The following is a 25,894-nucleotide window of genomic DNA, read 5'->3' on the forward strand; positions in this document are numbered from 1 at the left end:
ATTGCGATAATCAACCCAATAAGTGAGAGTGTAATGGTGGAAGATATTTGATGACATGCAGTGTTGTAGCAGACTTGCTGTAAGTGCAGCAGTGCATTCATATCCAAACCCATTAGATAATAGAGCTAATATTGTGATGGAGTAGATAATGCCATCGTCAGCTCAGCTTTTTTTTTACACTATGTGGAAAATACTGTATAGATTTGATACATTTCCAGCCGCACTCAGTTTTAATTGGCTAGAAAGCATCAACAATATGTCAATGTTATTACAACTATTTAATACATCTTACCATTACACAGTTGTGTCCTACCCATTTCTCTTGGACTGTAATGAGACTGTGTTGGCCTAGTGCAGGACAGATGCAGGACAAATGCACAGGGGAGGATGTCAGCGGTGGCTCCCTGTATACAACACTAATACCAGATATATGCAGATTACATGCATGCCAGATAGTAACAACTGCTTTTGGTCTAACAAGCTGTGTAATAAATGATCCTATCTTTCTACAACAAGCTCCGCTGCACAGAGAAAATATTGCTGCTGTCAAATATGGTTTTAATATATTCATCATGTGCAGCTACCACAGCCATGTGCAGCCTCTTCTTCTTTGGTGCTTTTTGGTCACCATCTCGCAGTTGTAATGAGGAGCTCAAGTCAGAAATGGACAATTTTGTCTTCTAGAAGAGTGCTCTTCCTCATTGTTTTTTGCAAAAAGTGTGCTTTATCTAACAAACTCTGAGATAAATTACGCGTTTTTACACAGATAGCCTCATAGCTGGAAAAATATTGCTGCTGTCACGTGTTGTTTGATATTTTGTTGCTGTCAGATAAAAAGCAAACACCTGCCAAGAGTCACTTTTTAGTCCAGTACTTATGGCCACTAATATTCCCATCAGCCTCAGCTGTGCTTGTATGTGCTTGTGTTTAGTGCTAAATAGCAAATGTTAGCATGCTAACATGTTAAGCAAAGATGGTGAACATGGCAAACATCATACCTGCTAAACATCAGGATTTGTTACATTTATACATAATTTGAAGTCACTTTTAGTACATTTCTTCCTGAAACTTTTGCAGATGCAGATGTAATCTATTTTTTTTCTTTTTGTTTGCAGTGAATAGCTGCATTTGATAAAAAAAAATCTGCTTCTGAACACCCCTGTGATTTTTTACTTTGCTTGAGTAATTAAAGATCTGCTTAACCCACACAGGTGTTTTGAGGTAGTCTGTCTAATTGGATCACTGCTCGGGTTGGTGTTGGTGGAGCCATGCTGGGAATAACTGGAGTTTACCAAACTTCATGTACGAAGATCCAAAGAATGAGGAAGATGTCAGTCAAGGCACAGTCTGTACACAGAGTCCTGAGGAGAGGTCTAATCAGGCAAAACAAGTGAGAACTCACGACTGTGTTTGGCTGTGTCAGGGTTTTAACATCAGAATGTCTTTGGGATCACTAAGGTCCTTACTGTAACTGTCATGTCCCTGGTAGTGATATTAGTATTAGAGCCCATCCACACACATCATCATTGTTGAATAAACTAAACATAAACTTGTCTACTATCTACATTGAGAACCTGAGTGTTGTATTAGGTTACACTGTTCGGCACATAGAAAACTCATTGTGTTTCAAAAGGTGATTTATAAATAACGTTTTCACTCTCACAACATTTGTGCCTGGTCGAAGCTCAGTGATGAATGGATGTGTTAGCAGAGTCGTTGCTCCACGGAGACATACTGCTGGTGTCCATTAGTTTTCATTGTGTCATCCTCCTGGCCAGTAAGAAACACTGCTTGGTCTCTGCTGTGAGAGGTCGCTCCGCCTGCTGACACTGTGATACGTTAATTAGTCTGGATAACAAGCTGTTCGTCATTACAAGAGACACCTCTCATGTTTTGACCAACCCAGAACTGTGTGTGCGTGTGTGTGTGTGTGTCTGTACTGCACATGTGTGTTCAGTTCAAGGTTACGCTTAGGGAATGCATGATGTCAATGAGGGTCCTCACAAGTATAGAAATAATATACATATACTGCATATATATATATATATATATATATAATATATATAATATAATGTGTTCTATAAAAATATATTGACCCCCTGACTGTGCGTTGGTCTATTACTGTGTACAATACACCTCTGAGTGTTTGGCTTTGACATTTCTGGAGTACATTACCATCACAAAGAGCCAGTTAATGTGTGTGTGTGTGTGTGTGTGTGTGTGTGTGTGTGTGTGTGTGTGTGTCCTGCTGCTGCTCCTCAGAGATGAGCCACTGACCCACTAACAAGTCCTTGATTCACGAACACACTCACAGATATCATTAACCTGCTGCTGAGTTTATCTCTTCACGCGTCCAGAAGTAGTTGTGTTCATTATGCAAGAAGACGCTGTCCACTTCAGGTTACAGTAAACGAGGTCCTCTCGTGACAAAGACAGCTTGGAGAATTATTCTGAGTGAGATAAACCCTGAACGCAAATGAAGATAAGTTTTATCACCTATTGTAAACGCCTTTCACACGGCTTTTACTTGATACATAGATTTCTGTTTTTCCCCAAATGCAGGTAACAGCCCTCTGGCTCCAGGCCTTCAATATAAATGGCTCTCCTCTTCCCTGCTCAAATTTTCTCCTCTCATCCTATCTTTCTTTTTCCTTTCCCTCAGTGCCTGAATTGGACCAAAAACATTGCCAGTACCCCAACGTCCTCAAATACAGTTCCAGTTTGTACATACATAAACACTTTTTATGTAGATATTGATACAAATCAAATTGTATAACATTGCGTATATGCTGGAATAAAACCAACTGTAAAATGGTATCTGTTGGCCTACAGATTAAATTTGATCATGTGAAGGAATACCAAAGTCCATAATGTCTGATGCAGTCACATCAAATGTCACCTTGAAGTACAGTGTGTCAAATCAGCATAAAGTGAGTAAAAACATATTTTTTTAATTTCTTCCTTCATCTTCTGGTAAATCAACATTTCGCCTTGTACTAATGGTATATACATACACATCATGACAGAACAAAGAGGGAGAAAAGAGAAAGCATGAGAATAGTATTTAACTTACTTACATTGCTGCATTGGCTCAGGCCTGAAAACATGCAGCCCCACAGTGCTTTGTTGTCATACATTCAAAATTGGATAAAAGCGGATGACTTCCATATAAGATCTCTATTATGTCTATAGGAACCCTCGTCACTTCCTCGTCCTCTTCTTTTACTGTTTTTAATCCATTTTAACGAGGACATTTTCAGCGCTGTTTTCTCAGCTTTAAGCGAGCTATGTGTTTAAACAGAGATGCAGTTACACAGTTAGATCTCACTCCTCATCCCTAAACCTAACCAACCTAACCAATGAATACTAGCCAATCAGAGGCAGAGTAGGGCAGGTCTTCGCAGAATGCCGGTGGGGAAAAAAAGTGCTGCAGAATCATAAGTACTCAGTACCGGTGAGTACCGGCCCATTTCAGGCACTGCTTTTCCCGATATATGCACCATTTTCCTCAGTTCTCCTTGTCTGTCTCCTTCATCTTCATCTCCTCTTTCCCCGTCTTTTTTCATTTCCCTTTATTCCTCTTCTTTTCCCTCCTCAGTAGTATACGAGATGATAGCAGTCTAGCCTCATGACAGATAGCTATCATTTCAGCCTGCTCTAATTCATATTGCTCCAAATAGCCAGCAGTGGGTCGCAGCCTAAATTGCTGTAATTCCCTTCTCCATAATGGGTTTCTGTCACAGAAAGCAAACGGACACAGTGAGTTGGACCAAAGAAACCAGAACTTATTCTGGTGCAAGAAACTTCAGCGGCACCACAATGTCTTACTCCTGTAGGGATTCATTTCCTTTGCTGAAATGTTTAGTAGAAATCAATGGTGTAAAAACTGATCCAAGAGACAAACAAAAGAAAAGGAAATGTACAGTTAATTTGTCCCTTATAGTAAATGTGAGTTTTTCAGATATTTCAGATAAAATAAGATAATCCTTTATTAATCCCTGAGCGGGGATTGTTATAGCAAGAAGTAACAAAAATCAAGATATAATTTAAAAAACAATAAAGACTGTTGTAAAAAAACTACTAAAACTAAACAACAACTATAATTTACAAATGTATAAATTCACAGAATGAAAAAAAGGTAAAGGAGTTAAACTGTACGTAGAGAGATGTAGATATTGCACCATTTGTTATACACTCAGAAATATTGCATAAGAGTGGATTTCCAATTGAAATGTAGTAATCTCAGTAATCTCAGTGAGATAGATACCCCATTAGCCACTTCATGCACCTTGTTCGAATAAGACAGCTATCCAATATCAAATGCAACCAATGAGCATTACAGACTTATTGGAATATGAGACACAGTATAGATGCTTCCGAATATGAATGCATCCTTTTCTTGGACTTGGAGGGTAGCTTTCACTCTCTCCGAGTCTAACTATGGCAGCAAGTGCTTACTGGATCTGTCCCAGCAGTGTGAAATACAGGGGTCCTTGGACCCTTAATTAACACCTAGGTCCTCCCGAAAACACATATATACTGTATGTCGCTAAATAAAACTATATTAAATATATCTGAATTTTATCTGGATACGAGACGTTTGAAATGATGAATGAAATGTAAATAAGACTTTGGATCTCTTCTTTAAAGGGAAGCTGAGAAATAAATAAGATTACAAATGAATACATAAGAAAATTGATAGAAATGTCAGACATGCTGGACAGTAGGTACTTTACAGAGTCCTGGACGTTGCACTGGCACTCAATCCTTTGCATGGTTTGGTGCTACAGATTGGATGCTCATTATCAAAGGGCCATTTGTTGCTTTTTTCCCATTTTGGAATGAATAATGAAGAGTAGATGTTAATGGCTCACGTGTGTTTTTCCCTGCAGTCCTCTGCAGGCCCTGTCGTCCTCATCTCCTCCTCAGCCTGTGTTTTAAATAGATCCGGTAGAAATAGCTACAGAGGAGACAAACTGCTCTGAAATTGCGTGTGTGTGTGTGTGACTTTTTGCATACATATTAGTATGTGCATGCGTAAACTCATCTGTATTTCAGTTTGCTCCATTGACTTTGGCTTCATCTATAATTAAATCCATATAAATCAGTCTGTCAGTCACTGCTGTAATGCGAAGGGCTGAATGACATTTTAACGACGGCAGGGCTATTCTAGGGTCAGACCGACCTAACAGGTACGCGCTTTCATCACTCATACTGAACAATTAATTATTCTTCTATACCCTTCCTTCCATTTTTCGACTTTCATCTCTTGACCCTTCCTCTTCTTGTCGGAGTGTATTTTTAGATCCTCGCGTGGAATATAAAGCTCATCTTTTTTTGCAAGAAGAGGAGATGTGATTTTACAGGAGAAGTCAATGAACAGCATTCTGGGATTATTGCTCTTGTTGTGCCTCATATTAAAAAGAAAGAAAAGACTTAATATTTAGTCTGGTTCCAGACCTCTGAATCACTGCCCACATCTTCCGATTTCTTTGGCGATTCAAATAGGTCATTGACAACTGTTTCCCCAGTTGAAAAAATAACTGAGCCAATCAGAGTTTTGATTGCAGCTGCGAACGGCTTCCTGTGTCGACTGAAAATGACATCAGTGGGTCAGCCAGGTCACAGGGTAAGAAATAACTTGATGTCAGACTGAATAATAAAGTGAAACGAATGGAATAATAATACAAAAATAGAGATAAAATCAAAATAAGTGCTGACATTTAGGTGGTGAAACAGTGACTTTGTGTTTGGCCCGGCCACAGTGTGTTTTCCTGAAGAAGATGACGCAGAACTGAGCAGAAACAACGACATCAATGACAGAAACAATGACATGAAGTCAACAGACTTGCAGACATGCTGGTGTCTCAACACACAGACTTGTTGCCGTTTATTTTTAGAATTGGGGGAACCTGCCAACAGGATGTTGTGGTTGGAAGCCGCCATGCTTTGAACATGTTGTTATGTCATTTGTCTGGACTGAAATGTTCTGCCATCAGGCGTTGATGCTTAGCCTTGAATGAATACTAAAACTGTTATATATGTAACTGAGATAAAAACCTATTTGATGGCACACTTAGTTTAGTTCTTACTTGAATTTGAGAGATTTTAAGAGATATGAAGGACGCAGTCTATAAATTACAAACTAGGCTTGCAGCACACAAAAGCTGTTTTTCAGGAATGCTTTGCTCATCCATACCTGACGGCCGCCCGGTGTGTGTCAACGAGCAGTGATGTACTAAAACTATTAACTATCAAAAAAAGCATAATGAAGGTTGAAGCATAATGATGCCTTATGCCTTATAATTGTACTATTGTGCAAATCTGGAAGTTATCCTAGTCGATATACTTTCTAATCCTCCAGGTAAACACACAGTATGCAGCCAAGTATGTGAACAATGCCGCTAGTGTTGCTAGCTATACTAACTACATCATGAGCCAAACTGTTGCCCACTGAGCTGCTCCACTGGAGCAGTTGGGGCTTAAGTGCGTGGCTCAAGGACACCTCGGCGTCAGTAATGAGGACGGGACAGTGCTTCCCTGGCCAGATTTATCCCACCAGTCTAGGTATCTGTTTTTTATTTAAAACATTAAAATCCAGCTGTCAGCTAACTTAAAAATAGAGAAGAGCGTTTCATCCTCACTAATTGAGACGCTGTTGATTTGACCAATCTCATCAAATGAAATTATAATGGGTCCCTGTTGGGAAATCTCCACTCACAGGAAGTGCTGAATCTCAACTGTCTCACAAACAGCAGTGAGCGCTCCGTCCATGGAAAGCTTGGACAACGTTTGTCTTTACAATGTTTTTTTCCTCTTTAATCTCTTCTCTTGGTTTTCTTGGCACAAAACATCGCAGTCTAAATTTCTAAACACGAGTGTGCTGTGTGCACTTTACTGACATCTCATTAAATCATTTCCATCTTGGAGTTTGCCAGAATGAGAAGTTTGTTGTTGTTTGTTTGTTGCTTTGTGCAGCTGCAAGAGACCTGTGGTCCTGTAAAAATAAAAAAAAAGTCATATTGTTTAATTATGTCCCATCAATCATTTTGTCAGAGTAGGTAGCTTTTTTTAAACATGTGTATCCCATTTCAGAAGAAAACCTTTCATTTAACCTCTCAGCAGCACTGTGAAGAGTGGCACTGACAAAAACTTGAGGTTTAGTGTTTCACAGTCACATTTATTAACCCTGTAATGCCAAGTGTATCATATTTGTTTTTGAGACCTCTACATCATCAGTGTGATATTTTTTTTCCTGAAAAACCTGATGTATACAATCAGACACATGCAGTGCACCAGAAGAAACTGAAGCCCAGGCAGAAACCCATGCCCCTGCGAAGGTTTCAAGCTGCTGTTGGCACCTCTCTCACAAGTGCAGGAAAGGGCAAAATCAAGTGTGGCAGACCACTATCCTCTCCAGAAGCAGGAGGAACACCTCCCTCCCCGCAAAAGGCCAACCTCTAGTGTGCCCCCTGATGTGAGAAAGGATGGCATTGAAGTTTAATAGGTTAAAAATGTTGTGTTTTATATGTTTTTGTACAAAAATGATACAAATTAAAACTCATATATGCAAATTGATATTTAAGTTTTACTTTTTCAATTTGTCAGAAGGTTCAATGAACACTCCAGTTTCAAAAAAATAGAATTTTCTGGCAATTATTTCATGGTTCAGGCTTTACAGGGTTAACCAGGAACATCAAAATACGCAAATATGTTGGCTGAGCGAGAGTAAATAATGTTTCACTTTGTGGCATGTTTGACTGCAAAAAGCTGGATCGCTTCAGAATGACTTTAACAGCAATATTAAAATATGCAGCATAGAAACTATTCCATCTCTGACAAGGTGATCAGCCGTTTTCATGGCGGAGCGTTGTCTGAACTGGGTCAGTATTAGAACATCACCGTCCATATAAACACAGCCACACAGAGAGATGAGTCTCTCCGAGCAGCAGAGCCGAGGGTAGATTTCTTTAGATGCTTCTGTCCTCTTCCAGATGGAGAAGATGTTATTCAAGTAAGTGCGTCAGTATGAATAATCCTCTTGAAACAATGCAGATGAAGAGTGCTGGTGATGAGGTGTGAATCTACTGTATGTGAGAGTGTGTTTATGTGTGTGTGTGTGTGTTTGCAGGATGACGAGCCTGGACAGCTGTAGCTGGTTTAGATGACTATGACTGTAACTCCTCCCCTCCTCTCTTCTTCACACACTCTTCATCAGTCAACACACTGTCAAAGTATGCAGACTTTTGAGTACTTGTTGGTTTGGGGCTGTTTCATGGTTTGGGCTGGAGTTTGGGGAAGAGTTTTGGGAAGACCCTTTACTGTTTCAACATGACGGTGCCTCCCTGCACGAAGCCTGTTTTCCCAGTTTGGAGTGGAAGAACTTGACTGGCCTGCAAAGAGCCCTGACCCCAACCTGTTTGGGATGACCTTGTCTCCCAACATCAATGTTGTCACCTCACAAATGAGAGCAAAAAAAAAACTGAAGCCTTCAGTGGAATCGTTCTTCATCTTATGCATTTAGATGTCATTTTTAGGGTACAGCAGTGCAGCAGTTTAAAAACCTAAATGTTCTTGGCAGCTGAAGCACTGACCGTCCAGGAAGAGGAACTCTACGTTGTTGTGGTCCAACACTGACCTGCTGTGGACGGTGATGCAATTGCAACTGTCTGGTGTTCAACAGTAAACGAGCCTTACTTCAAAATAAATGCATGGTTAATCATTCGGTTGTGAATTCTTAATTGTTTGATTATTTTATTAGTTGATATTTAATTCTAATTTCAGTATTTGTTTTCACTGTGCATCTGAATTCATAATAATGCATTATAGTGAACATTTTGTAGCTTGGGGTGTCGACTGTAAACTCTGGATCTGGAGTCGTTCTGTGGTGGTCAGTTTCACCATCCTCATGTTCGGTTTAACCTGTAATCCTGACCCCGTTTCCTCATATCATAAAGGTTTTATCTCATTGCTCTCATTTTATTGCAGACATTAAACAGTTATCCGTCCCGCCCAGAACAACCAGGCCTTTTTCACTGAAGACATTTTGACCTGCTGCAGTAGGAAGAGTTCTCCTTTAGCTGCTCCAGTTTTAGGCTCCTGGGGCTGGTGTCGCAAAGATTAGACTTTGACTATGACTTACCTCAAACTAATAGTCGGACTTCAGTCTGTGACACCTGCTGACCAGTGTTTCCATGGAAACAGTCTGTGACACCTGCTGCCCAGTGGCACTAAATGACAAAAAAAAGAGCAAAATATGGCTCACAATTTGTTGTTGTTCAGCGTGTTTGAAGAGAAAACAGTAACCTGTTAAATAAACAGCAGTGAGGACGTTTTCGTTTGTCCAAGGAAACTATCCTGAGCCTCACTGATGAGTTAGCAGTACTTAGCCCACATTAAGAAGCCACATCATCTCAGCTCTGCTACACAGATTTTATGCTACTGAAAGTTTTTTTTGTAATTTTACCATTAAAATGTTCATCTGTTGAAATCATTTTCTGATGGAGTGAACGGAGCTGTGCAGTTTGACACGATTACTCTTTTATAGCCATAGTTTTTGTTTTGAAAAAGATCTTAAATTTACCCAGAATTCATTGCAAATGAGTCCTACTTATGAGTCAAGACTTAGAAGAGCTGCATGCAACTAATGGACTTCGGTGTCTATCTGAAGTCCAGCTGTTCCAGCTCTGATCTAAACCATAGTCAAAGTGTATAATTGTGAAACTGGCCCCTGATTCACGTCCAGTTCTTATCTTTCTTAGGACTAAATTAAACTTTCCCTCAGTCAATGTTACCATAGAAACACTGGTCAGCAGGTGTCAGTGATCGTTGCCATGGAAACACTGGTCCGCAGGTGTCGGTGATCGTTGCCATGGAAACACTGGTCCGCAGGTGTCGGTGATCGTTGCCATGGAAACACTAGTAGTTTAGTACTAGAGTTTGCCTTCCTGGGGGTAGAGTGACTAACTTTTTAGACTTAAAAGTAGTCAGTCTTTATTTTGGTGAAGCTGTCTAACTTGCATTAGACTAATCTAAGAGCAAAATTAAGACTGGCCTAACACTACAGACCAGTCTAAAATATCTGCTGTCTCACTGTCACACACTGGGATACTTGAACAGAACGTAGCCATTTTAACTGCACAGACATTTTGACCTGTCATGATACGCAAAGCACAGGCGCTACTAATAAAAAAACAAAACAGATTTATGGTCAACACAAGGGGTTAATAGATTAATAGTTCTGTGCTGATATCACCACGGCAACGCTCGACAGACATATTGTACATGATGAGGCTGTATTCTGCTTTAATATTTCCCACATTAAGTGTTGACATTTACTTTGTGATGTACAGCGTACAATGTATAGAACGACTGCTATGTGCATAGCCTCCGTAGCTACATCATAACCCCGTAACGCAGAACTATAAATGACACTTCAGTACAGACTGTCATTATGTTTAATCTTCAGTGGGTGTCAGAAGCCATATTTCCGGTTCAGCTTTCCTTAAAAGGAAACTCTGGCACATTTTTATTTCAGGCATTCTTGCTCACAAGTTACATCATCCCCATTCACCAACACTGAAAGAGTCAAAGTGATCAAACGTGACTTTTAATGTCAATGTGTATTCAGTTATACAAAGTTCAAATACATCATACGATTGGCATGATTTGGGGCTCTTCTTCATATGTTCTCCCTTCTTGTTAACGTCAGGGTTGCTTAGTGTAACTTACAGGAAAACAAAAAACATATAATGTAGTAAATGTATGAAAATAGATGTAAAATACAGCCGTGGCCAAAAGTCTTGAGAATGACACAAGTATTGGTTTTCACAAAGTTTGCCGCTTCAGTGTTTTTAGATCTTTTTGTCAGATGTTACTATGGTATACTGAAGTATAATTACAAGCATTTCATGAGTGTCAAAGGCTTTTATTGACAATTACATTGAGTTTATGCAAAGAGTCAATATTTGCAGTGTTCACCCTTCTTTTTCAAGACCTCTGCAATTCGCCCTGGCATGCTGTCAATCAACTTCTGGGCCACATCCTGACTGATGGCAGCCCATTCTTGCATAATCAATGCTTGGAGTTTGTCAGAATTAACGGGTTTGTGTTTGTCCACCCGCCTCTCAAGGATTGACCACAAGTTCTCAATGGGATTAAGGTCTGGGGAGTTTCCTGGCCATGGACCCAAAGTTTCAATGTTTTGTTCCCCGAGCCACTTAGTTATCACTTTAGCCTCATGGCAAGATGCTCCATCATGCTGGAAAAGGCATTGATCGTCACCAAACTGTTCTTGGACGGTTGAGAGAAGTTGCTCTCGGAGGATGTTTTGGTACCAGTCTTTATTCATGGCGGTGTTCTCAGGAAAAACTGTGAGTGAGCCCACTCCCTTGGCTGAGAAGCAACCCCACACATGAATGGTCTCAGGATGCTTTACTGTTGGCATGACACAGGACTGAAGGTAGCGCTCACCTTTTCTTCTCCGGACAAGCTTTTTTCCGGATGCCGCAAACAATCGGAAAGATTCATCAGAGAAAATGACTTTACCCCAGTCCTCAGCAGTCCAATCCCTGTACCTTTTGCAGAATATCAGTCTGTCCCTGATGTTTTTCCTGGAGAGAAGTGGCTTCTTGGCTGCCCTTCTTGACACCCGGCCATCCTCCAAAAGTCTTCGCCTCACTGTGCGTGCAGATGCACTCACACCTGCCTGCTGCCATTCCTGAGCAAGCTCTGCACTGGTGGTGCCCCGATCCCGCAGCTGAATCAACTTTAGGAGACGGTCCTGGCGCTTGCTGGACTTTCTTGGGCGCCCTGAAGCCTTCTTCACAACAATTGAACCTCTCTCCTTGAAGTTCTTGATGATCCGATAAATGGTTGATTTAGGTGCAATCTTTCTAGCAGCAATATCCTTTCCTGTGAAGCCCTTTTTGTGCAAAGCAATGATGACTGCGCGTGTTTCCTTGCAGGTAACCATGGTTAACAGAGGAAGAACAATGATTTCAAGCACCACCCTCCTTTTAAAGCTTCCAGTCTGTTATTCTAACTCAGTCAGCATGACAGAGTGATCTCCAGCCTCGTCCTCGTCAACACTCTCACCTGTGTTGACGAGAGAATCACTGACATGATGTCAGCTGGTCCTTTTGTGGCAGGGCTGAAATGCAGTGGAAATGTTTTTTGTGGGATTAACTTCATTTTCATGGCAAAGAGGGACTTTTATCACTCTTCATAACATTCTGGAGTTTATGCAAATTGCCATCATAAAAACTGAGGCAGCAGACTTTGTGAAAATTAACATTTGTGTCATTCTCAAAACTTTTGGCCACAGCTGTAGTTTGTTATGCTGTACGATAGTTTGTAGTCAAGATGTATATTTATTTATTTTTTTTAAGTGAGGAAACAGTAACCTCTTAGCAACAAAGCGTATTACAGTAAATGAAACAAACTAATTCACTCAGTTGCATTGATGACTACATAACTGCACTACATAAATCTGCACATCTGCACATATTCTATATTTTCCGTGTATATTTTTATTTTGTTCCCCATATTTTTTATATCTGTATTTATTATATGTATATTGTTTTTTTTAAATATTTCTAATTCTTATTGACACAGTGCTGTCTGCTGTGTGTTTCTGCACCTTTCTGTCTTTGCTGCTGTGACTTGTAAATTTCCCCGCTGTGGGATAAATAAAGTCTATCTTAATCTTAATGACCTACAGCAGACGGTGAAGTCTACGTCTCTCTTCCTGCTGTTGGGCGCCGTCTTGTGGCCAATCTCTTCCACGCTGGATCCTGTTGGTTGTTATGATGGAGCAGAGAGAGAGAGAGAGAGAGAGAGAGAGAAAACATGAACACAAATGTCACTGCTAATCTTTCAGTAGTAGTATTCATCCACCTGTTCTAGGCCACCACCCCTTTCTATGTGAGTTAATGATTAATGGTGAATGCCTCTTTCACTCTCCTTCTGTACACTGATATCTGTAAAACATGATACACACCTCTCAAAGTAGCAGAGAAACGCTTACATTAAAGGTTTCTCACTTGGACACAAATACACACACATATCTGGTGTCTGCTGGTTTCAAAATGAAGTGAAAGTATCAACCAGGGATGCACATTAACGACAGGATACTTTGAGCATTGGCAGATTTAACTTTAAGCAAAAATGTCATCAGTCAATCACTAGTGTCGGGCCACAGGTTAGTTGTTGTGTTTAGTCTGTAGCAGGGATCTCTTCCACCACAGAGCCATGCTGCAGCTGAGGGTGGAATGGGTAACACCACTGCTCTGCTCTGCCTCCTCAGCCTGCACAAACACCCAGTATGTAGCACTGGGCTGAACTCGGAGAAGAGGCGCACACACACACACACACACACACACACACACACACACACGTCAATACACACATATTCTTCATAGGTACAGAAAGAAAGAAACACAAAGTTTAAAGCAAAATATGTAAACACACAAAAACAGATATTCTAAATCAGAGCGGTTCATTAGTCGATCAACAGATTGTTCAGCAACTATTTTGATGAACACTTGATGGTTCCAGCTTCTCAAATGTGTGGATTTCCTGTTTTTTTCTTGTCTTAGAGTATAATAAAGTGAATATCTGCAGCTTGTTGGACTAAATAAGACAACTGATGACATGAGGAAATGATGATGAAATTAAGTTGTGATCTGCATTTTAATGGACCAAACAATTAACTGGTTAGACAGGAAAATAATTGGCAGACATAGTAACAGCCCTGTTCTGAATAATTTATTCTGTACTCTTTGGCGTGACAAAATATTAAATAGTTAATGGATTGCATGAACGTACAAATATGCAAATAGAATATGCAAATGGGAGGGCACACACGTAAAATGCAGCTGACACAGATTGTATGTCCTAACCCTGCGTGAAGAAACAGACTTCACACAAGTCATACAGAACTCATGTGCTTGATGTTCTTAACTAAACATCTGAAAAACACAACAGTCCAGCCTCAGTTCGCATACGTGGCACAAACAGAGCGGGAGTACAGTCCCACACGGGCCCGTAAAGCTACTTATCTAAAGACAAAGATACAGCCTCGTACATGGACATAACACTGCAAACTTAAACTCTTTGTGGAATTTTATTTTCACGTTTAACGCTGGGAGCTCTCGTCTCACATTTGCAAGCAAACAACTGTCTAACTTACATGAATTCTATGATTACATGAGTTGTAGCGTCTGACCGTGGGTCAGAGTTGGACATATATTAGTATTGTTGACCTTATGACCCTCTGAATGTCGTATTTCAGTGGCTGACACTTGTTTTAACCTGAACTCACAACGCCGCTGACCTTGTAACGCGATACTGGCTGTAAATTTGAGACTGCGAACTTGACAGTTGTTGCTTTACAGTCGCTCGAAATAACACAATAGACTATAAATGATGTCTACACTTAAAAACGAGTCTTCAGTGGCAAAAAGACATGATAAAGTTTGGGGTTAAATGATGACGTACCATTGAACAGTTGGACTGTTTGTTGTGCTGCATGGAGACGTGGAGGATGGAAAGGTCTGGAAAGAGAGAGGAGAGTGGTACCGCTTAACTTCACGTAGCGGGTTGCCAGGTTTGTAGTTTATCCTCCAGCACGCATGTGTAGTGTACGGTGGTCGAAGAAGAAGTTAAGATAGTAAAAGTACCAATACAACAGTATGCAAATACTTAATTACACGTAAATGTTTTGCATTCAAATTCCAATTCAAGTAAAAGTACAGAAGTATTAGCAGGAAAATGTACTCAAAGTATCAACGTTCTCCAGAAAAATGGCCCGTGTGAGGGATTTTGATATTACATTATCAGTTAATACTGATGCATCAAAGTGAAAGTAGCATTTTATTTTTGTGAAGTAGTTTAATCTATAACAATGCATTGTATGCATGTGTTCATGTGTTTAACCGTTGGCCTATAGCATAGAAACAGTCAAGCAAGGTACAAGTACCTCAAAACTGGACTAAAGTACAGTACTTGAGGAATTGTACTTTGTTACTTAGTGTGAAAGTACTGCATATTCATCTTTTTTTTATTAGCGCTAGGCCTATAGTACTAGTACAAGTAGTAATAATAGATCTGGCAGATTGTTAATATGGCATTATTTCAAACATCACATTCACATGAACTTTAATTTAAATGTATATGACTTGTGTTCAAATAACTCCTATATACTCACATTACGCTCATGTATACACACATGTAAACAGGTGTCGGACACACTGTACATAACCGAACTCACACTGTTCATTACAGTGAATATCCGCTTTGTCAATACAGGAGAAATTACATGCAAACAGAAGTGCAGGTTGGTCCCCTGCGTTGTTATCTGAAAGCGCGTGTTTTCCACGGACCTGGCAACCCCCGAACCGGACACACAACATCACGCAGACTCAAAACCAATGGCGGACGAAGTTGAGCAGGTTTGTGCATCTGCGTTAAATTGTATTGTAATTCTCTAACACAGCTTGTATGTAATTGCTCTGAAAGAAGGACAGCAGGCAGTTTTACTCGTGTACTTGTTTCCTGGAGCTCATCGTGTTTCTTTGTTTGCGTTTGTCCTGTTAACAGCGCGAGCGGCCTGTCAAACAAGCTAGCTAAATTAGCCCGGTTAGCATGTAATACCGTTAAAATGACAAAACGTGTTTGGTTAGCGGTGCCCAGGTTCACGTGAAGTTTAGTGTAATAAAGAGTAAAACTGTTCGATATAAGAAATCACAAAGCTATTAGTGTTGACCAGTTTCCTGTTTTGTTCATCGTGTGGAGTAACAATTGAACACTAGTTCGGGCTGGATAGTAAACTTTGTGTAAATGCTCAAAGATAAACTGTGGAGAAGACAGTGGTGTCTGAATGAAGAAAACAACATGGTCTCATTGACTTTTATTCCTCAGCTCAGTCTCTCCTGTACATCTATTTTCAATTTGTCCTCTTAAATGTTGTGTCAGTTTGGATTAGTAATGTCTGATTTAGTTTCCCTAAATTTATTCTAAGAACTTAACTGAGCTTTGCTCTAAATTTCGGCTGCATGTTTTTTCAAGTTGCTGAAATGATTGCAAGACTCCAACGTACCATGCTTTATGATGGACGATGGACTTGTACTGAAGTGACTGCACCTTGCTTTGAATGCATTAGAAACTTTAACTCAAACATCTTCCTGTCATTATTATCTGTCTGCTCCTCCCATCTCAGATCTTCTGCAGCTTCTCCATTGTCACAGTTTATTGCCCAAGGACACCATGGTTGTGTGCTGGTGGCTGAATTTACTCTTTGATTAAGTTAAAACGTGTTACAGCTCTGAATTACGTGTCAAGCATTTCATTTAGCTGTAGCCCCAGTTTGGACCTCATTTACTATCATCGTACTAGAGTCACAGAGTTAAGCATCTGTCCTTCTAAAAGAAAGAGAATAAATCTCCGGTGATCTTTGAAAAACCCAGAAGATCTGTTAAACCACACTTGCAGCTGTGAGTTCACACGAGATATCAGAAATACGGGTACTTACGGCCAATGTGCACAACATCTGACTGCATCACGGCTGCTTGTTTTTATTGGCAGTTGACTTAACTGTCCCCTCCTGCTCCCTGTGATCACCTTTAATGTGTTTTATTGTTCACCATGTAGTTGTTCTCATTGACTCATGTTTATGTTGACCAGCAGTCATTACCAAGCTGCTGAGCTGCAGATAGAATAAAGTTTTTTTTTTATTACAATCATCCCATCATCACACAAAATAAAACAAAAATACAGGGTTATGACTAAAGCTGTGCTTTGAGATCGGCTATATTGACATTTAAACATTCAATTTCATCTGTTACCACATCTAAATGAGCTGCAAACTATTTATGCTTGTAAAACAGGAAAAATGTCAGCAAAACAACTCTAAACTATTATAAATGTGGCTGATGAAGAACAGACGGTGTGCTTCTGGAACGTTTTCAGTGGACATTGAACAGACATTGAATATAGCTCTTTAGTGAATGCATGCTGGGCTTAACTTCCTTTTATTGTATTATGGAAGCAGCAGTCCATTGAAATGGCATTTCTTTTTGTTTTTAAAGTGGTTGAAATCTGTGTCTGTCACGGGTCTAACTAACATCATTTATGTGTGTTGCAGCCACCAACTACCAACACGGTTGAGGAGCCACTCGATCTGATCAGACTCAGTCTAGATGAGAGGATCTACGTCAAGATGAGGAATGACCGGGAGCTCCGCGGCCGACTGCATGTAAGCCACACATCCAGTGTCTGCAGCTAACACGGTCTAAGAAACACTGAAACACCTGGAAGTGTGTGTGGTTGTGTAGTGGGTTTCTGTGTTTTAGAGTAGCAGGCCAGAATATGTAGTGTTTATGTGTACTTCTCCTAGTGCATACTTTTGGTTGTTTGTTTGTTGAAGGCTTACGATCAGCACCTGAACATGATCCTCGGGGACGTGGAGGAGACGGTAACGACGGTGGAGATTGACGAGGAGACTTATGAAGAACTCTACAAGGTACAACATGGATTTCTCTATTGGAGGGGTGAACACCGTTCCTCCACAAGATATTCCCTCATTTATATATATATACAACCATTATTTAACCAGGTGGTATTATCGAGATCAAGATCTCTTTTTCAAGATCTCGACCTGAGTACAGCAGATAGAAAGAAAAACAAACATAGCCAGACATAACCAAAGGACATATAGCATCAGAGACAATCACAGACATCATTAAATACATTTGAGGATGAAAGTTTATATTATATCATTTGGTCCTATGAAGATGGTGGTGGAGAGCATTGTCTTGCATATATATATATATATATATATATATTTATTTTTCTCTGTTAAATACATTTTTGAAAGTGCTTTTATACTATACTTTTTGAGAATGTTTCTCATACTAAAGTAAAAGTGTGCATTGTTGTATCTTTTTAGTCAACCAAGAGGAACATCCCCATGCTGTTTGTCAGAGGAGATGGCGTGGTCCTCGTAGCTCCGCCTCTCAGGGTGGGCTAACCCTGACCACTTCCTGGTGTGAAGGAGCGTTTGTGACAGCTGGGAAGTTTGTAACCCTGAGGGAGAGGGTGGTGCTGTCATGATGGGCTGAAACAGGGGTTGGGTTCAAACATCTTCAGCCCCCCTCAGGTCAGACTCTTTTGTCAGCACCGTCCCCTTACTTTACATTCATGACTCGAAGGTCAGATACAACACAAATTCACACAAACTTCCTTTTGTGGGGCTGCAAGGATATCAAACATGTTTTGAAAAGTAGGAGGACTTTTGTTTTGGACTGAGAGGGCCTATTGTTTTTTTTTTTTTTGTTATTATTTGGGCAATTGTTATTAAATTGACTTTGGGATTATGGGTGATTAGCAGTGCAGCCGTTAATAAATCTCTGCAATCACTGTTTCTTAAGGCAGAAAAATTTGATATTATCAGCTCTACAGGGTTTAGTTACCTCTTATTCCCCGTCTCTGCAAGTACCAGACCAAGTTACAAACGTCTCATCATGGTTTTAAGTAGCTGAACTGCTTCAGATGTGTGTATGTATACTTGATTTGTCGACTTTAAAAAGTAATGCCAGACAACAAACTGAGCAGAGGGGTTTTATGTGATTTTTGATTTTGAAACGTCTCGAGTGAAACTTTTATGTTGGTTCCAAGCAGAAGTCTTTACTCATAGTTAAACCCATGATCTGTGAATATTTGGGAAGTTTGAGTTTCTCTGGGACGGTTTTAGTTTAAGTTTTTTTTATATATATTTTTGTAGTGTTTGTGGGACTCCATGTCAGATGTGTCCGATGTGTAAACATTTGTTTCATTTGGTTTTGGTAACTTGAATAAAAAAGGTAATTTGAAAAAGAAATAATGTCTTTCAAGTCTTAATTATTTAATGTCTTTCAAGTCCAAAATATTTTATATAATTTAACACAAATTTAAACAAACTTTACATACAGTACAGTTTGTTCTCTCACTAAATAATTATTTATGTGGATAATGATTAGAGTTGCAAAGATAAGTGATCGACAGAAAATTAAACAAACTATTTTGATAATTGAATAATTAAAACTAATCAAAACTTTTAGTCATTTTTCTAAGTTTCCTAGCTGGCAACGTGGGCATTTGCTGCAACAGCCCCAATAGCCCCAAGGCCAGTCAAGGTCAGTTGGTTGTATATAAATAAAATGCATATCTGTTGAGAAATTAGCACAAGTACAGGATCAGCTATGCTGCTTCCTGCATTGTTACCAAATCTTTACTGTATAACTATAACTATATAACTAAAATCACTTTTAGTTATATAGTTATAGTTATAGTCACATATTGTGCTCACATAGAGCATACTGTAAATAAAGTTGTGTTTAATCAAACTGCCTTTAACTAATTCATACAGAAAACCTGGGCCCAGTAGTGTTCCAGCATAGGGGGCTTTTGTCCTGGGTCCCCCACCAGGTTGATCCAGTCATGCTGTTAGATATTTTAATTTATAAAAATGCACCGTATCGTATAAACTGTTCATATCTTTTCTATGTAAAATCTTGATCAATAATGGAACAACTAACTATAGCTGTGAAATGTATAGTGGAGCGTTTTCTTGTGAAATAGAGTGAAAGTACAATTTTAAAGCAGCACAAACAGCGGATAGTTAAGTACAAGTACCTCAGAATTATACTTATTACTTATATTAATATATGTTACATTCTAGGGTTGTACCTGACTCAGAATTCAGTTGAAATGGATGTCGCTGTGGTTCTCCGGGAGGTTCAGGATGACAGCGAGGTTTAGTAATAAGCCAAGTTAGCCCTCCAAGCTAATGCATGCTCACTCTGCAGCTACTTCTGGGGACCAGCATGTCCTCAGAAACACACTATACACTGACTGACTAAAAAAAAAAAGACTGTTCGACTTGAAGAATCTCTCTCGACTGAGGAGTGTCCGACTGATGATTTGAATCTTTGACTTTCATGAGGCAGCACTACTAAATCCTTGTATTGTTGTGCTTTAACCACTAGATGGCAGTATATATCTAATAAACCATTCACAGTGTTTAACAGATGATGGTATGAGGATGACCAGGATTGAATCTGAATAGGCTGCTGGCCCCCCACAGACATTTCACTTTCACTTATATAATCCATAATTTGCCTGTATAAGTATAATTTTGTCATACCAAACATTTTTACTACTACTGCATTATTTGTAAAACCTTTTGAGTGGTTGGCAAGTAACGTCTTCCCAGAAATGAGACAAATCAATACTTTGCAGAAGGAACAGAGTATCTACCTGTTTCCCAGGAAATACGAATAGATAAAACCAACGACTCAACCAGCCTCTTATCTGAAGCGTGTGTGTGTGTGTGTGTGTGTGGCAGCATCAACAGAAATCAATGTGTAAACTACTCGTATGTAATCTTACAATAATAATGAAAAATTTTCAGAAATAGTGAGATATCGCAAGAGGATATCCTCTCAGAGGATGAATTACAATGTCTTTGCTTGGTCTCCTGATGTTTCAGCTAGCGCCATCATCAGCTCAAAGTTTCACTTTGTCCAAAACTTTGGTTTATAAACAAATATCTTCAAAACGAATGACTCCCATCAAGCCTGTACATTGTTTTTGGCGCTAATTAGCAATGTTAACATGCTAACAAGCTAAAAAAAGACGGTAAACATCAGCATGTAATTGTGAGCATATTAGTATGCTGACTTTTGCGTTCACAGCGCCACAGTGCATTAGTACAGCCTCAGAGAGCCGCTAGCATGGCTGCAGACTCTTAGTCTTGTTTAATTCACGCTCCCTACCAATCTGCTCTAAAGCCAAAGCTGAACTTTCACCATCAACCTTACAGCACAATGTTTTACAAAAAGTACACTTTGTGCTTATTATATTAGTTGTACATGTGTGGCACGTTTAGAAAAGTGCTCAGTACAGGACACGCTGAGACCGAATGTACATACTGTTCTGTGCAAAACAAGACAGACTAGTCTGGAATGTGAGTTAGAAGTTTTCCACAGCGTTCCCTCTGTCTCATGTCATAAACACTTGGTTACAAAATATTTTTGTTTTCAAGATGTTGTGTCCAATTTAACATAACTGCCAACGTCTGAAAGGTGGCAGCAGTGCTGACACGCAGAATCTTGGAATGAAACCCTTTATTTGCTTCATCTCTGTGCAGATAGTCAATATCACAGCTGTCATTAGACTACAGAGAAACATTTTCTCACTTCCATCGAGTGGTCTCCAGCCATGTTGGTGGTCTTGAGGTATATGTCTTTGAGACTTCTGCCTCACAGCTTTGAAAAGTGACATTTTAACAGTGATACAGTACTCTGGATACTGATAGTGTTTTTATAGGGACTATACTGTAATTGCATGTGTTCTGATGACAGTGTCCACATTACCATTACGGGACGGAAAGTTTTAATTGAACTGAAAGCAGCAGTGTGTCTTTTTAACAGTCAGGCGCTGACCCTTAATAAAAACTGGGGTTACATGGAAATCTTTACTAGTGCTTCCTGTTTTTTATTCTTGCAGCAGCAGCCTTTGTATAAAATAAGCACTAACCTCGAGGAGGTTCTTTACTGGGAATATGAAACGTTTTGTTGATGCCAGCGGTACTCGGCTGCACCGCCTGTCTAGCCACATCACCATCATTACCCATTATCACTGTACAAAGCTTCCTCCAAGGGACTATTACTGTAATGTAACATCAAAAGGACAAGACCTTAATGCACTTTAATGAGGAGCTCAGCATCTTCTTGCCTCTAAATGTTTGTAAATGAGGCCTATTGTAGATGTTATTCAATCAGGGTAATACCAATAAAAAACAACTTTATATAAAATGATTTATGAATTTAACAAAACTATTCCGACTCAAGTTCCACTCACTAGCTTTTTCTGGGTCTCTCAGCCATATCACACTGTCTTCATCATGGAGATTGATCTATTGATATGTGAGCTCATAGGAAATAGGAGTTTGACAAAACAATGCCAACTTCCGCTGACTAGCTTGTCCAGAGCTTTCAATCGTATCACACTCAGTAATGACTGGTTTCTTCTCCATTGAAGCGGCCGCCGAGGCTCATGGGTATTGTAGTGTTTCGAACCGTCAGACTGAAGGAAAAAAACATGATCTCTCCGAATTAAAAGGATATAATAATCTAAAGAAGAGAATTTGGATCAGTGGCTCTTCCCATGTTGCGAGTCTGTACTAAGTGAGCTTCATACGATGTGGGTGAGTCAGAGTTGCTGCCAGTTTTTCTCCAGTGGCCAACTGTGGTACTGCAACCTAAAAACATGCCATAATGAAACACAGATGGGTCAAACAACATACTATTTTAACTCAAACCTCCAGAGTCACAGTTATTAGGGCAAATATTTTATACATTTATTTGCAGAAAAGTTTATTTTCCTGCCACAGTTCTAAATTAGTTGAGAGTAGACTGCCAATGTGCTTCATTCTTTCACTGTCAGATATCACCAGTTTGTGATGTTCAGCACATTCCAGCAGCAGTTTGAAGTGCTGACAGACAGGACTGTCTCAACATTATGTCATCCAATTCCTCGAAGTGGAATACTTAATGACTTCATGCTTCACATGTCTTTACACTTGTGTCAGAGACATTTTTTGAGGCATTCACACTCAGGCAAACAATGTCTCTGATGTGGCTGAAGTTATTTAAACCTTTTCCTCCAGCAGCCAACACTAACACCGCCTCCTGATCTCGTCATTTACGGATTGAGAGGTGAGCTTGTGACTGGAGGGTTGTTGATTGGAATCACCAGCTTTGTTTGGTGGCTGGTCTGCCTGCATGTGCCATCCGATCCCTGCAGCTCATCCAGAATGCAGCAGCCCGACTGGTCTTCAACCAACCCAAGTTCTCCTACACTACACCGCTCATCCGCACCCTGCACTGGCTACCGGTGGCTGCTCGAATCTGATCCGACACACTGGTGGTCCCCATCGACATCAGGACAGCAGAAACTTTACACACTTACTGTCGCAGACTGAAAACACATCTGTTCAGACTGCACCTTGGCCCATAAATAAAAAAACAAAAACAAAAACTCCATCTTTTTCTCTTATTGTTTCTAAATGCAGCCCTTGAAGCAGCACGTATCCACATGGTGGAAGACACTGAGCGTCAGCTAAGTAAATGTAATGTAATGTAACGTAAGGTTTGGTGCTGGGCAGGTAGAAAAACAATGAGATAAATGAGGCACAAAAGTTCACTAGAGCTGCAGAGTTGGTGTTAATTCTCTTTTCATCGCTACAAGCAACCCATTTTATATAACACCTAATCATTTGATTCATAGTTAATTTCAAAATTACTTGATTGCAGCTGCTGCTGTGCTGCTTTCACTCTTTTTTTTTTTTTTTAAAACCCTGTCTTTGTTAGTGGACTACCTGTCAGTACATGACTATAGTTGCAGTGTGAAACAGTAATAACTGCAAGGACACGTAGCACACGTATATATGAGACAGACATGTGACCCACCTACACAAAAATAAACCAAATCAAGGCTCATGGAACCTTTGAGCAATGTGTCCTTGAATGAATAAAGTAAACTCACACACACACACTGCTTCTCCTCTCATGGAGGTGTCAAAAATATCACTGGCCTCCTACTGTCTACTGCCTATTTCTGTATGTAACACTGAGCAGCGTAACAAAACTGGTGTTTGAGTGTTTAACTTAATACTCGACTGTTATGGGTTTCTGGGGCTGCTGCCAGCTGTGTGTTTGGAGCCGCACATTTAAAAGCCAAAGCGAGGAATTCCAAATAATTACTGCTTCTATTCTTCTTCTGGGCGTAACATCAACATGTACGTTACGTGTGATCAAAACTCTCCTTGAAAACCCACATTGAACTAAATTGAACTCCCTACGTGGGTTGTTGTTACTAAGTGATGTCAAGTGTCCCATAGGTGTCCTTCAATGACAGTAACAGGAAGTGAGCAACTGAGCAGGTTTAGTCAGACTATAAAGCAATTTTGACACATAATGTTTTCATAGCTGCTGCTGGTTTTTGAGTACGTGTTTGTACGCTCTCTTGAAGTGTTTTCATTTTAAACCTGTAAAATGTTAGAATGTTGTTAACTAGAGCTTTTCTGCAGACTACTGCAAAAAAATTCAGTTCAGTCTGGTCTGTGCGAGAGGGGAGGAACGAGGTCCTCATCAGATTGTATTTCTTGCTCATTCCCCGGAGTCTGTCTACATGTTGGACAGAGTTGAGTGTGTGTGTGTGTGTGTGTCTCACGTGTTACATAATATCATGTCACGGCTGCTTGTCAGAACACACACGTGATCTCATTGCTAAATCCCCACTATCCTCTTTCTGTCTGACTATATATTGTACATTGCACATGCAGCCCACTTTGCGTGTGTGTGATGTATTCGTATATGGTCTTAATGCTCCAACCGCTGCAGCTTTTAAATCCAGACTGAAAATCTTTTTGTTCTCAAGCGCTTTTAACTTTTTTAAACCCATTATTATTATTTTAAATCTATTTTTATTGCTTTTATTGACATGTATGTATTTTCCTTGTGGTTGGTTACAAGTTTCATGCCCACAGAACTTGAACTTACACCTCTCTTTCATTTGTTGCACTCATGGAAAAGTGAATTGTTCTCATTGGACCACCCTGTTTGAGTAATTTATTTCTGTGAGAATATTTTAATTGTATATCATCTTCATGTTCGAGCGTTGCTGGACATCAACACTGGTGCACTTACCATGGCTGGAGCTTCTGAGCTGTTATTCAGAAAATACCTTTCTTTCTTCTGGTCTCCTCCGACCACAGATATACTGCCATCTTTATTTTATCAAACTAACTTTCAATTACCTTTCACCACCATCGATTTCACCTTTAAATTTCCTTATAGTCTCCCAAACTACTGGTCAGTGCAGCTTTCTGGGATAGTAACATAATAAAAGCCTCAGTAACATAAAATATGTGGCTTGTGAAACTTAATACATTTAATGTGACTCAGTAAAATCAAAGCAATCAAACGGCTCAAACGGTTCCTTGCTGCCTGGACGGTTCTTAAGTCTAAGGTGGCATTCACATCAATATATTTCAAGATGAATAAAAAAATAAAAATGAATCCTTTTATTTCATAATAGTCACATTTTTGACAGATCACATGTAAACACCCCAAACTACATCAACAAACAAACAAAAACAACAAAACAACCAGGTGCTTTCAATATATTGCATCGTTAGATGTGAGTTAGAAAGGATTACTTCGGGGAAACAGAGGAGGTTAAATGTGTGCTCTCTTCCCAAATATATAAAGAAACTGGAATCCACAAGCAGGAATAGACATCACCATACAATTTTCTCAAAATGGGTGCCAAACTTGTCTTACTTAGTGCCAACGGTCGTAAACAGGTGCACTTTGATGATTAAAGAATTACACAACATGTCAAACGTGAGAACGTGAGTACGTAGATGCGAGTATGAAGACAAGAAGTCTTGTAACAACATGTCGGCTTTACAGAAGCTAGAGAAGATCAATTGTTTATATGCAAATACGGATACAGTCGAGTTTTTGTCTGCATGGTGACTGTGTGATGCATTTAAGATGACCATGCATGCACAAGCCATGACAATGAAACAACTGAGATTTGCGGTTTAAAAGTGTTTCTTTGGTAGGAAAACAGCAGCATCCTGCTACTTCCAGTAACTTTTAAATCACGGCAGAATAACCAACACAACAAGGTGCAGTGAAGCCAGCAGAACATGGAAGTAGTGAGTAAAATGTGGCCTTCAGCTTTAATAAAACAACACGCTACCCTTATTTCTTCATCTAATGGACGTCACACCGGTTTTTTTTCACTTATTTCTTGTCTTTTATTGACCAGTGAGGTTGGACTC

General features: G+C 39.8%; 1 protein-coding gene and 1 long non-coding RNA gene across 2 annotated transcripts; one reads left to right on the plus strand and one right to left on the minus strand.

The window, feature by feature from the left end:
• Positions 1-10,593: 10,593 nt before the first annotated feature.
• Positions 10,594-12,795, minus strand: LOC139282279 (uncharacterized). The gene is made up of 2 exons (XR_011597305.1): positions 12,720-12,795; positions 10,594-10,726 (listed from the first exon to the last, which is right to left on the minus strand). It is a non-coding gene; the product is annotated as an uncharacterized lncRNA (long non-coding RNA).
• Positions 12,796-15,431: 2,636 nt separating this feature from the next.
• Positions 15,432-18,867, plus strand: lsm3 (LSM3 homolog, U6 small nuclear RNA and mRNA degradation associated). The gene is made up of 4 exons (XM_070902920.1): positions 15,432-15,452; positions 17,144-17,254; positions 17,426-17,521; positions 17,948-18,867. Exons 1-4 carry the CDS (start codon positions 15,432-15,434, stop codon positions 18,026-18,028), a joined length of 309 nt encoding a protein of 102 aa, XP_070759021.1. The 3' UTR covers positions 18,029-18,867.
• The last annotated feature ends 7,027 nt before the right edge of the window (positions 18,868-25,894 follow it).

This window comes from Enoplosus armatus, chromosome 3 (genome assembly GCF_043641665.1).
Source record: "Enoplosus armatus isolate fEnoArm2 chromosome 3, fEnoArm2.hap1, whole genome shotgun sequence".
In the NCBI taxonomy this organism is placed as follows: Eukaryota; Metazoa; Chordata; class Actinopteri; order Centrarchiformes; family Enoplosidae; genus Enoplosus; species Enoplosus armatus.